General features: G+C 51.3%; 1 protein-coding gene across 4 annotated transcripts in view; it reads right to left on the bottom strand.

Moving 5' to 3' along the window:
- OTOF (otoferlin) overlaps positions 1-13,691 on the bottom strand; it is a 103,521-nt gene that overhangs the window by 58,277 nt on the left and 31,553 nt on the right. Inside the window, exons 7-11 of one of the 4 annotated variants that reach the window (XM_063153229.1) lie at positions 13,188-13,223; positions 11,399-11,434; positions 10,838-10,858; positions 9,831-9,878; positions 5,372-5,401 (exon numbers count right to left, since the gene is read on the bottom strand). The exons of 2 other annotated variants lie outside the window; for them this stretch is intronic. In XM_063153229.1, the coding sequence (XP_063009299.1) occupies positions 5,372-5,401; positions 9,831-9,878; positions 10,838-10,858; positions 11,399-11,434; positions 13,188-13,223 (171 nt within the window). The remainder of the gene's footprint in view (positions 1-5,371; positions 5,402-9,830; positions 9,879-10,837; positions 10,859-11,398; positions 11,435-13,187; positions 13,224-13,691) is intronic. One more of the 4 variants, XM_063153232.1, reaches the window with a different exon arrangement.

Raw genomic sequence — 13,691 nt, 5'->3', positions numbered from 1 at the left:
ACCTCATCTCCAGCCTGGGACCTCACTTCAAGATCAACCTGACCTCCAACCTGGACCTCCCCTCCCACTGGGACCTCAACTCCTGCCTTGACCTCACCTCAGAACTGGACCTTTCCTCACCTACAGCCTGACCCAGACCTCATGTCCAGGATGGAGCTTTCATCACCTTCAGTCTGGAGTTCACCTCCAAGATGAACCTCACCTCCAGCTGGGAACTCACCTCACCTCCAGCCTGGACACCTCACCTCCAAACTGGTATCCCAAGCTGGGATCCACTTCCAGTTAGAACAAAAAGTCACGTCCAACCTGGACTTTTCCTCACCTCCAACCCAAGCCTAATCTCCAGCCTGGACCTCACCTGCAGCCTGGATCTACCTTCCAGTGAGGACCTCACCTCCCACCAGGACCTCGCCTCCCACCAGGACCTCACCTCCAGGCTGGCACCCACTTTCAGCCAGGACAAAAAGTCACCTCCAACTTGGACTTTTCCTCACTTTCAATCAAAATCTAATCTCCATCCAGGACCACATCTCCAGCCTGGACCTCACCTGGCTTCCAGGCCAGGGGATCCAGGGGATCCAGAGTTCCTGGATTCTGCAGGACTGGGATGTCGTTCCAAAAGGAAGCCATATGGACCCTGTGGGATTTCCCAGTCCCACCTCTGGATGGAGCCGAAGGGTCACGTTTTACCCTTGGGAATTTTTTCACTAGGAAAAATCCCTGGAACTGAGTCCTGGTTGGAAATCACCTCCAGAAGTCTCCAGGCCGCAGAGAGAGCCAGAGAAAGCAGGAAGAAAATTAAGGAGAATGGGAAAATAACATATCTGAGGGAGGGGATAAGGTTGGGATAAGATTCAGTATTTAAAATATGGGACTAAAGCAGCGCTCAGGCCTATGGAAGCTGTGATTTATTCCCAGGATGCTCCATTTTTTCCATGGATTGGAGGAGAAAAGTCAAAGATGAGGATTCCATATCTGTGATTCCACCAGGGAGCACCCAGCGGATGGGATCCTTTGGAGATGTTTTCAAACTGGTTTATTTATTTAATGAGGAAATGTTGGAATCACAGCTCAAGCTCTGGAATTCTGCTCCCAGATCATTCTCTGCCCTTCCAGCCACACCTCCCGGTTGGTTGGATTACATTCCTTTATTTTCCATGAAATTCTCAAAAATTGAGAGAAAAAAAAATCCCTCTAGTCCCAGAGCTTCCATTTGTTAAATGGATTGGATAAAATTAATTAAATTTTTATCAAATCCATTTAACAAATGGATTTGATAAAATCACTGTCCTGGGAATTTCTGAGGTTTCTTGGGAAGGAAAACCAAAGTGAGGAGCAGGTGGTGATGGACTCAGCATGGAAAATTCCATCAGGGTCCTCTCCCAGCTGCCAAATCCACGGAAAACAAGGATTTGGATCCCTCAGATGTTCCTGACAGTAAAATGATGATGGTGGATTTGGGGTGATGTGTGGAAAAAAACTGGGATTAATCATCTTATCCAAGGTGTGGAAAAACCACACCTGGGAATGGGGAAAATCTGGGACCTCCACAGGGTGAGGTGGATCGGAGGGAAAAATCCAGAAAATAAAAATATAGAATAGAGGTCCAGGTGCTGTGTCCTTGCCCAGCAAGGAATGGAATTTTGGGAAGGGAATAAAGGGGTTTGGAGGGTGCTGGGGAAAGGTGAAAAAGGAAAGAAAAAAGAGGGAAAGAGGAAAAAAAGGGAAAAAGAAGAGAGGGGAAGAAGGGTTAAAATGAAAAAGGTAAAATAAAGAAAATTGGGGAAAGTAACAAAAAAGAAAAAAGGGGAAAAGGGGAAGTAAAGAAAAGAGGAGGAAAGGAAAAAGGACAAAAAAGGTAAAATGAGAAATGAGAAAAGGAAAAAGAAAGGAGGAAAATTTAAAAATGGAGGGGGAAATAGGGAAGAAAAGAAATGGGGGAAAAGGGGGGGGGAACTGTGAAGGAAAAATGGGGAGGCAAAAATGGAGGGGAAAAAGAGAGGAAAAATTGGGGTGGGGGAATGAGGGGGGGAATAGAAAAGAAAAAGGGAAAACCACAGAAAAAATTTGGCAAAAACCCTAGGAGGAATAAGCAGGGGGAAAAAAAGAAAAAGACGGGGGAAAAAAATAGAGGGAAAATAAAATGGGACGGAGAGGGGGAAAACCTGAGGGAAGAGCAGAGAGAAAGTAAAAAAAAAAAGAAAAGGAAAAATGCTCAGAAAAATTTGGGAAAGAAACCCCAGGAGGAATCAGCAGGGGGAAAAAAAGGAAAAAAGAGAGGAAAGAAAAATCATTTGGAAAGAAAACTGTTGCAATAAAAAACACTGCTGAGGATAAAGCAGGAAAAAACTCCAAACAAACAGGAGAAAGCACTAGGGAAAAAAAGGGGAAGAAAAGGGGAGGAAAAAAAAAAAAACAGGAAAAATGGAGGGGAAAAGGAATAAGAGAAAAAAGATACAAAGAAATAAAAATAAATTTTGGTGGGTTTTGGTAGCACTCAGCAGGTGCTGGGAGGAACGGAAGGAGCAGGATGAGGATGAAGACAGAGCCATCCCAAAAGTTCCGGAGCAGCATCCCCGTGCCTCATCCCAATCCCCAGCCCCTTCCCGATCCCCACCCGTCCCCTTCCCAAGCTGGGCAAGCCCTGCCCAATCCCAAACACCTCCCCCTTCCCATCCCGACTTCTACCTTCACCCAGCTCTGCAGGAGAAGGTGCTGGAATATCCGAGGTGGGAATGGCGGAGCCTCTATCGTGGGACATCCATCCCAGCGCTGGAGGAGACAGAGCAGGGATGGGGGATCCCTCTGAGTCTCCTATGTAGGCACAGTGGGGTTTTTGTGGGATCTTCCCAATGCTCCCGCCACGCTCCCGACGGCGCCGGTGGGACACCGGGGCTGGTGGAGAGCTGACACCGTCTCCACATGAATATTCCATGAGGATCCGCGCACCTGCGGAACCTGAGCTGCCGCCATGGCACCGAGAGCCCTCCTGGGCCATCACCCGCCCTTCTCCTGCTTTCCTGAAGAACCCAGGTTCTGGAAAAGCTGCTGCTGCCCCATCACAACACATCCCACCTGGGTTCCAGCAAGTTTGGAGTGTGAAGGACTTCCAAGAAAGTTTAAATCTATGTCAGACACCAGAGATTCCAGCCAGCCTCTTCCCGTGGGTTTTCTGGGGTCTAATATGAGATTGGGATTGAGCATGGGTCATCGCCACTTCCACAAGTCTGCTCCTTTTGTCCTTCAGGATTTCGCCAATGGGGTTCTCCAGAATCCGCAGGGATTCTGGAGCCACAGCAGGGATTTGGGAGCAGCCTCTGTCCTGGACAGCTTCCAGTTAAAGATCCCATTACTGGCGAATTATCCATGGTTAAAAGGACATTTTAATCACTGCCCTTTACTGGGAGATGGAAGAATTTCCAAGGAAGTTTAAGCCCATGTTAGACACCAGAAATCCCAGCCAGCCTCTCCTCATGGATTTTCTGGGGTCTAATATGGGATTGAGCATGGATCATCTCCACTTCCACTAACCCTCTTGTTGCTCCTCTTGGCTTTGTCCTTTGGGATTTTGCCTTGTGGGGATATCCAGAATCCACAGGGATTCTGGAGCCACAGCAGGGATTTGGGAGCAGCCTCTGTCCTGGACAGCTTCCAGTTAAAGATCCCATTACTGGTGAATTATCCATGGATAAAAGGACATTTTAATCTCTGCCCTTTACTGGGAGTTGGAAGAACTTCCAAGGAAGTTTAAGTCCATGTTAGACACCAGAAATCCCAGCCAGCCTCTCCTCATGGATTTTCTGGGGTCTAAAATGGGACTGAGCATGGATCATCTCCCTTTACTGGGAGTTGGAAGAACTTCTAATAAAGTTTAAATCAGTGTTAGACACCAGAGATTCCTGCCAGCCTCTTCCCATGGATTTTCTGGGCTCTAATATGGGATTGAGCATGGATCATCTCCACTTCCACTAACCCTCCTGCTGCTCCCCTTGGCTTTGTCCTTTGGGATTTTGCCTTGTGGGGATCTCCAGAATCCACAGGGATTCTGGAGCCACAGCAGGGATTTGGGAGCAGCCTCTGTCCTGGCCAGTTTCCAGTTAAAGATCCCGTTACTGCTGAATTATCCATGGATAAAAGGACATTTTAATCACTGCATTTTACTGGAGGCTGGGAGCAGGGAACAGCATTCCCATGGCTCATTTCCTTGTGGGAATTCCACCTGCCGGGAGTTCTTCCAGAGGACAGATCCCACTGCTGGGTCCATCCTACACCCTTGGGAAGATCCCAACCCTCAATCCCCTTGTGCTTCTTCCCAGAGGAAGGACCAGAGCTGGGAGATCTCTTCCCATTTTTCCTGACTCTGCTTCAGGACATTTCCCTCCTTCTCCACCTCATCTCCACCTCCTACTTCATCCCATTATTTGGGAGGATCCATCCATGGGATGTGCCATGAATTGATCCCAAAACCACAAAACAAGGAATAGGAACCAGGAGAGGTCTCTCAGATGGGGAAGTCCCCGGATATGATTCCAGGATCATTCCCTGCAGCTGAGTTTAAATTTGAGCCAGAGGATCTGGGTTTTGGGGGAACAACCTGCTCTGCTATCCATGAAAATTGTTGGGGATGAAAGAAAGGAAGGAGCTGAAGAAACCTGGCAGCCTAACAGGAGCTGTCGGATCATGGAATTCCCAAGTGGAAAGGGACCAAACGGGATCATGGATCCAAATCCTGCCCAGGACACCCCAGCAGTCCCACCCTGTCCCTGTCCCATTGCTCCTGGAGCTCTGGGAATGTCACCATTCCCTGGGGAGCTGTTCCAGAGCCCAGCCAGCTCTGGGGGAAGAACCTTTTCCTGATTTTTCCTGAAATCCAAAGAAAAGCTGGATCTAAGTCCTGTCTGCACCCAGACTTCTCCTGTCCTGTCCATGTCCAGCCTGGGAATCTCCCTCCATCCGATCCCTATGGATCCCTCAAGGTCTCTCAGTTCCCTTCAGGCACTTCCATACTCCAAAGATTTTGCTGGATAAATTTTCCTTGGTTTTTTTTGATAAATATTCCCTGAGGCCACACATTCAAGAAAACCAAGTTTTTCCAGGGTGGATAGGTCTGGCTTTTGAGAAAGGCAGAGCACAGCAACTGGATCAGCTGGGAAAAGTGGGAATGAAGAGGAGGAGAAGGACCAGGGAGAGCAAACCACCTGGATCAGCTGGAAAAGTGGGAATGAAGAGGAGGAGGAGCAGGAAGAGCAAACCAAGTGGATCAGCTGGAAAAGTGGGAATGAAGAGGAGGAGGAGCAGGAAGAGCAAACCACCTGGATCAGCTGGGAAAAGTGTGAATGGAGAGGAGGAGGAGCAGGGAGATCAGACCTACTTGTTCTCCTTGGTCTTCTCCTTGCCTTTGCTGGAGCCGGTGGTGGAATATTGAGGGAATAAAAGGCAAACAAACTTCAGTGACTGAGGAATCAGGGAATCGTGGAATGCTTTGGGTGGGAAGGGACCTTTAAAATCCGTAACCCCACCCCTGCTGTGGTGGGTACAACTTCCACTATCCCAACATGCTCCAAACCCCAATGTCCAGCCTGGCTTTGGACACTTCCAGGGATCCAGGGGCAGCCACAGCTTCTCTGGGAAATCCATCCCAGCCCCTCCCCACCCTCACAGGAAAGAATTCCTTCCCAATATCCCGTCCAAACTTCCTCTCTCTCAGCTTAAAATTTAGGTGGGAAACGTCCCTGCATGGCTTAGGAGATCCCAACTCCCAACAGTGGAGCTGGGAGTGAGGGAAATTCCCTGGATTTTTGTTTGGGGCTGTTAATGCAGGACAAGTGGGATTCCTGGATTTTATTCCTGGGTCTGGGAAGCTGTTTTCTTCTCCAGTCTTTCTCTCCTATTTATTTTCCTCCCTGTTTTCCTCTTGGATCCCACTTCTCTCCATTTTTCCTCCCTGGACCTGCCTCCCTATTTTCCTTCCTACTCTCCTCCCTGTTTTCTTCCAGGGTCCTGTTCCCTGTTTTCCTCCCTGTGTCCTTCTCCCTGTCTTCCTTCTCTTTTTCTTCCCCAGTCCTGTTCCCCGTTTTCCTCTTGGATCCCACTTCTCTCCATTTTCCTCCCTGGACCGGCATCCCTATTTTCCTCTCTGTTTTCCACTCCGGTCCTGCTCCCCTCTTTTTCTCCCTGTTTTCCTTTCTGTTTTCCCCCATATTCCTCCTGAGTCTTGTTCCCTGTTTTCCTCCCTATTTTTCTCCCCGTTTTTCTCCCCAGTCCTTCTTCCCTATTTATTTTCCTCCCTACATTCCTTCCTGGTCCTTCTCCTCTGTTTTCCTCCCTACTTTCCTCCCTGTTTTCTTCCCAGGTCCTGCTTCCCTCTTTTCCTCCCCTGTGCTTCTTCTCTATTTGTTTTCTTCCATATTTATTTTCCTCCCTGTTTTCTTCCCGACTCCTGCTTCCCTATTTTCCTCCCCAGTCCTTCTTCTCTATTTATTTTCCTCCCTGTTTTTCTCCCCGGTCCTTCATTCCGATTTATTTTCTTCCCTGATTTCCTCCCCGCTCCTGCTTCTCTCCCCGTTTCCCTCCCCTCCTTATCTCTCCCCCGTTAATCGCCCTCATTGTCCTGCAGCAATCGGGGAGGAGAAAGCAATTAAGCAGCTCGGGAAGTAATTAAGGAGCCTGGAGTTAATTACACCGGCTCCTCCGCCAGGCTGGGGACAGGAGACAAGGGACAGATTTCAGAGCCTGAAATTCCAACTCCTTGTGCCCGAGCTGCTGGAAAACCATCCAGGAAAAAAATTAAATAGTGAAGTGTTGCTGGATTTGGGGTTTTGGGAGAATTCTGAAGGAATTCAAAATAAAATGGGACACGAGAGGGAAACTGGGAAGAGCAGCACGGGCAGGGATCAATCTGCTCTGATCTCTGATCCAAGAATTCCTGTTTTTTCCCTGTCCCGACTCCTGCCGTGGGAGCAGAAAGGGGAAAGTGATCCCCCTGCCAGCTGAACTCCTCCTGGGAGCAGCGAGCCCCAGCTCAGCATTGGAAAAGCTGCCAGGAGAGGAATTCAATCATTCCAGCCTTTCTCCTGGAGCTCAGGGATCTGGTCCAGGTCCTGCTGGACACACACTGGAGATGGGATTCAAGGCAGGGATCACATCCCGCTGATCTCACTGGGCAGGATCCAGGATCCTTCCCTCCTTCCACATCTTCTCTGGGAATTCCTGCTCAGCCCCTTCCCACCCTCACAGCCAGGAATTCCTTCCCAATATCCCACCCCAAGCTTCCCTTTCCCAATGGGAAGATTTCCTTGTGTCCTGGCCCTGTAATTCCTGGTATCACCATATGGGATACGGTGCAGAGGGAGCACAGGATGAGGCTGAGCTGGATCCCAAATCCTGGGTTTATGCTGGGACCAGCACCTGTCTGTAGGATGTGGGATGGGCTGGAATGGAAGTAATCCCTCAAAATCTCAGATCCCACCCCAAAATCTGGGATCCTTCCCTCCTTCCCTTCCCCATCCAAACTGCCCTGGGGGGGGCAGAGGGGCTGGAATGTTCCCTGCAGTCAGGATGGGATCCATCCAAGGGTGGGAAGAGAGGCTGGGATGTCGCACCCCTGGTTGGGCAGAGAGGCTGGGATATCCCATCCCGGAGGATCCATCCTTGGGTGACCAGAGGGTCTGGGATATCCCATCCCTGAGGATCCATCCCTGGGTGACCAGAGGGTCTGGGATATCCCATCCCTGAGGATCCATCCCTGGATGACCAGAGGGTCTGGGATATCCCATCCCTGAGGATCCATCCCTGGGTGGGCAGAGGGTCTGGGATATCCCATCCCGGAGGATCCATCCCTGGGTGGGCAGGGGGGCTGGAATGTCCCATCCCTGAGGATCCATCCCTGGGTGGGCAGGGGGGCTGGAATGTCCCATCCCTGAGGAACCATCCCTGGGTGACCAGAGGGTCTGGGATATCCCATCCCTGAGGATCCATCCCTGGGTGGGCAGGGGGGCTGGAATGTCCCATCCCTGAGGATCCATCCCTGGGTGACCAAAGGGTCTGGGATATCACGTCCCTGGATGGCAGAGGGTCGGGAATGTCCCATCCCTAGGTGGACACAGTGCCCGGGATATTCCATCCCTGGGTGGGAAGAAGTGCTGGGATATCCCATCCCTGGGATCCATCCCTGGGTGGAAAGAGGGTCTGGGATGTTCCCTGGAGTCAGGATGAGATCCACCCTGGAGTGGGCAAAGTTGGAAACGTCCAATCCTTGGGTGGGCAAAGAGTTGGGAATGTCTCATCCCTGGGTGGGCAGAGGGGCTGGGATATTCCACCCCTGAGAATTCATCCTGGGGTGGGCAGAGAGTCTGGGATATCCTGTCCCTGGGATCCATCCCTGGGCAGGCAGAGGGGCTGGAATGTTCCCTAGAGTCAGGATGTGATCTGGCCCCGGGTGGGCAGAGGGTCTGGGATGTTCCCTGGAGTCAGGATGGGATCCATCCCTGTGTGGGAAGAGTGTTGGGAATGTCCCATCCCTGGCTGGGCAGAGGGTCTGGGATATCCCATCCCTGAGGATGCATCCCTGGGTGGGCAGATGTTCTGGGATCTCCTACCCCTGAGGATCCATCCCTGGGTGGGCAGATGTTCTGTGATCTCCTATCCCTGAGGATCCATCCTTGGGTGGGCAGATGTTCTGTGATCTCCTATCCCTGAGGATCCATCCTTGGGTGGACAGAGGGGCTGGAATGTTCCCTGGAGTCAGGATGAGATCCATCCTGGGGTGGAAAGAAGGGCTGAATGTTCCATCCCTGGGGTCCATCCCTGGTGTGGAAGAGGGTCAGGAATGTCCCTTCCCTGGGTGGGCAGAGGGTCTGGCATATCCTGTCCGTGAGGATCCATCCCTGGGTGGGAAGAGGGGCTGGAAAGTTCCCTGGAGTCAGGATGGGATCCATCCCTGGGTGGGCAGAGGTTCTGGGATGTCCCATTCCTGAGGATCCACCCCTGCGTGGGAAGAGGGGCTGGGATCTCCTATCTCTGAGTGGGCAGAGGGTGGGGAATGTCCCATCCCTGGGTGGGTCAAAGGGCTGGAGTGTTCCCTGGAGTCAGGATGGGATCCATCCCTGGGTGCGAAGTCCCTGAGGATCCATCCCTGGGTGGGCAGAGGGTCTGGGACATCTCATCCCTGGGTGGAAAGGGGGTCTGGAATGTTCCCTGAAGTCAGGATGGAATCCATCCCTGGGTGGGAAGAGGTTCTGGGATATTCCAATCCCTGAGGATTCATCCCTGGCAGAGGATCTGGGATATTCCCTCTCTGGGATCCATCCTTGGGAAAGAGGCCAGGGAAGTGCAGATCCTGTGCCCTTTCCCTCTTCCTGCAGGGAAACCATGCCTGGGTGGGGGATGCAGGAACATGGCGCATTCCAAGTGCATCCCTCTTTTTCCTCTGTTTCCCTCCTCCAAGTGTTTCCCTGCATCTCTTTCCTCTCCTGATTCCTGCATCCACTGCATTCCTGGCACTCGGATCAGGGTGTCCAAGTGGGTGTCTGCACTTCCTGAAGGATCCAGGATCCTTTCCCAAGCTCCTGGTGGAGCAGCCAATGCCAAATTCCCCTCTCTCCCTCCTTTCCTTTTCCCAGGGCCCTTCCAGCCCAACTCTCCTGCCAAAGGTGACCACAGACAGTCCCAGCCTGGGCACAGGTGGAGAATTCCCATTTTATCCCTCAATTTGGAGCAGTTTCCTTGGAAAAATGGACTCATGCTAATGTTCCTGGGTGATTCTGCTGCCGGGGGATGGAGCCTGGAGCCAGAGGGTGCCCTGGGAATCAGGGATCAGGGAATTGGGATACCTGAACGGCAACGCCAGGTGTTTTTTCTCTTTCCCTCTGGCCTTGGCTCTGCAATCCAAAGGAGTGATTCCATGAGTTGTGATCCAGGGATGGGCTCTGATCCACCTTCTCCCCAAAAACTTATTCACATGCACGGAGCAAACCAACAAAGGCAATCCAGGAGGGTCCCGGACGGAGAGATCCCTGTGCCCGGGATTGCCAAGGATCCCAGGGAACGGGAACAGGGGTAGGACAGCACCAGTAGGGATGGGATCAGGGATGGAGGGGTGGCTGGCTGGCTGGCTGGCTGGCTGGCTGGCTGGCTGGCTGGATGGATGGATGGATGGATGGATGGATGGATGGATGGATGGATGGATGGATGGATGGATGGATGGAATGGGTGAAGGGATGGATGGATGGATGGAGGGAGGGATGGATGGAATGGGTGAAGGGATGGATGGATGGATCCATGAATGGAGGGATGGATGGATGGATGGATGGATGGATGGATGGATGGATGGATGGATGGATGGATGGATGGATGGATGGATGGATGGACCCATGGATAGGTCTGTGCATGGATGGATGGAATGGGTGAAGGGAGGGATGGATCCATGGATGGATTGATGGAAGAAGGAAGGGAAGGGAAGGGAAGGGAAGGGAAGGGAAGGGAAGGGAAGGGAAGGGAAGGGAAGGGAAGGGAAGGGAAGGGAAGGGAAGGGAAGGGAAGGGAAGGGAAGGGAAGGGAAGGGAAGGGAAGGGAAGGGAAGGGAAGGGAAGGGAAGGGAAGGGAAGGGAAGGGAAGGATCCATGCATTGCTTAGAATACAAACATGACTCTGGGAGCCCCTTCAGCAGTGCCTGACTGGAAGGAAATTTGTCCCTGCTGGGATTAGGAAGGACAGAGGGAATCCAGGGGTGGGTAATCCCAGAAAAGGCCATTTCCCTGGATCCAAACACCATGCAGGGACTCCTCCCCTCCATGCACACACCACTCCCAAAGGAAAGCAGGGACACCATATCCCGTACCTGGGATCTTCTGGGTCTTCGCTGTTGGGAGGAGATGGAGCCAGGAGGAGGAAGGTGAGGAATTAATGAACATTCCCAACTGGACACAGCCCATGGGAGTGGGAGCAGGACTGGGGGAGGGGCTGATCCTCAAATCCCAGGAATGGTTTGGGTGGGAAGAGACCTTAAGGATCATCCCATCCCAATCCTAAAACCTTCCACTATCCCAGGGTGCTCCAACCTGGCCTTGGACACTTCCAGAGATCCAGAGGCAGCCGCAAGTGCTCTGGGAATTCCTGCTCAGCCCCTTCCCACCCTCACAGGAATTCCTTCCCAATATCCCACCCCAAGCTTCCCTTTCCCTGTGTCCTGGCACTGTATTCCTGGTATCACCATATGGGATACGGTGCAGAGGGAGCACAGGATGAGGCTGAGCTGGATCCCAAATCCTGGGTTTATGCCAGGACCAGCACCTGTTTGTAGGATGTGGGGGCCTGGGATGGACTGGAATGGAAGCAATCCCCCAAAATCCCAGATCCCACCCCAAAATCTGGGATCCCTCCCACCAGGACATTTTGGTACCTTGCCACTGCCTTGTATCCATCGTTAAACTTAATCCTGGGTGAGGCAGAGGAGAGAAAGAGAGGAAAAAAAAAAATCCAATCAAATCCCAACATCAGAATTCCTGAGGGAGCAGGGACAGCCCTTCCCAGGAGGGTGGGGCTGTGTCCAAGCTCTGGGTGCTCCAGGGAGGGAATTCCAGCTGCGCATCCAGCCCAGGGTGTTCCACTTCCCCTATTCCCAGGAAAAATCCTTGCAAAAACCTGGCTGGAGGCCAGATCTGCACTTCTAGCATTATCCATTTCTTCTGCTCCATCTGGGAATCTCCACCAGGACAGGCTGGGGGCAATTTACATTCCCAGAATCCAGGAAAAATCTCCAGGTTCTGAAAGCTCTGCCCTGGGACCCACAGCAGAACCTGCTCCATTGGTTTGAACATTTTCCTGATTTTCAGGATCCTCCAAATGCAATATTTTCCCAAGGAATTTAATGGCACATTAAATGATTAACATAATTAAATTAAATTTAATGAAGGAGTTGTGGAAAAAAATGGAAAACCTTGACTGGGACTTTTTATTCCCAGGATGGAAAAGATCCTAAACTTCCTGTTCATCCTGGTGGTGGCACTGTAACATCCCAAAGATCTGTGCCCAAATTTCACATGGATTTGGGCATTTTGGACCCTTCTTACCTCTTTGGACACGGATGAATTCTACACTATCCCAAATTCCAGCCATTCCCAGCCATTCCATGTCCCCAAGTGCCACATCCACATGGGAAGCGGGAATGGGGATTTTCATCCCAAGTTCTCCCAGGCCTGGCACAGATCCCAGCTTTGGAGCAGGTGCCAGAGGGATAATTAGCAACAGGCAGTCGGACAAGGCTCGGATCCGCCAGGGACACGGAAGAAAAGCTTCCATCAATAATTCACCGGGAGCAGATTCCTTTCGGCTCCCAGCCCTGTCCTGGCCATGAATATTTCAAGGACAGCCCCTATCGGGTGGTGCTTCCCAGGATCTCACTTTCCAGGGGGTTGGGAGCTGGGCTCAAAAGGGTTTTGGCGATTTCTGAACTACCTCTGGAAGTGTTCATTCCTCTTGATTTTTCCTGGGAATCTAAGGGTGAGTCTAAATTGGTGAATAAATCATGGGATTGTAAAATTTCATAATGGTTTGGGTAGGAAAGGGTTTTAAAGCTCATCCTATTCCATGGGCAGGGACAATCCCACTATCCCAGGCTGCTCCAATCTCTTGGACGTTCCCAGGGATCCAGGGGCAGCCACAGCTTCTCTGGGAACTCCATCCCAGCCCCTCCCCACCCTCACAGGGAGGAGTTCCTTCCCAATATCCAATTTTTTGCTCTTATTTTCTGCTTTCCTCATTGGAACTCAAGTCTAGCTTTTTGAAGGATCCTGTCCTGGTTCTAACATCCTCCCGTCTCCCGGGATTTTTTTTTAAATCCAGGCTGGATTTTTTATCTCTTTATTTCCTCATTCTGGATCCTTCCCTGTGATTTTTTTTTTTCATGGATTTGTTTGGTTAAAGTTCCCAAAGGATCAAGGATCCAAAGCCATTCCAGGGATGTGGCACATGGGAAGGCTCCGCCTCCCATTCCTGGCTCCTTGATCCCTGGATTCTGTGTGGGATGAGCAGATTCCAAACTTGGGATCCCCCGGGAAATACAAAAATGGAATTTATTACATCCAAGTCTTGATGTGGATCCTGGATTTAAGGAATTTTCCTTGGAAAGCCGAACTTTGGAGGTGGATCAGCCCTGGAAGGGGAGGGGGGGATCTGCTGTGGGAATTTACCTGGAATGCTGATCTTCTTCCGCTTCATCGCCAAGGCTTGGGAATTTACAGGGAGAGAGGAAAAATTCCGGCTGTGATGTGAGGACAAAGGGCTCTTCCATTCTTTTCTAAACCAGGAAAAACTTGGGAACAGTCCGGCACAGCAAACCACTCCATGCATGGTTGGAATCCCAGGATCCCCTTCCTGTTGTGTCCACAGCATCTCGGTTTGTCCCAGACCAGATTTTGGGGATATTTGGCCAATATTCCACCTTTTCCAAGTAGTTCCCTCCTGCCTGACCTCCTTTTCCGACTCCTTCCTTTTCTTTGGGATGGATTTGCTCAAACCCCAAAGGAAAAGTGGGAATGGGTGGGTGCTGTACCCTGTGCCAGGATTCTTGGAAGGTGGAAAAAGGAATTCCCAGCCCTTGGAAAAACTTGGGAAGCTCTGCCATCATCCCAGTGATGGAAAGCTCTTCCCATCCCTTGGAAAGCTGCAGGATTGCTCCATGGGGCGGTCCTGAT

Source organism: Melospiza melodia, chromosome 3 (genome assembly GCF_035770615.1).
Source record: "Melospiza melodia melodia isolate bMelMel2 chromosome 3, bMelMel2.pri, whole genome shotgun sequence".
Classification (NCBI taxonomy): domain Eukaryota; kingdom Metazoa; phylum Chordata; class Aves; order Passeriformes; family Passerellidae; genus Melospiza; species Melospiza melodia.
This window is presented reverse-complemented; position numbering and strand designations above follow the sequence as displayed.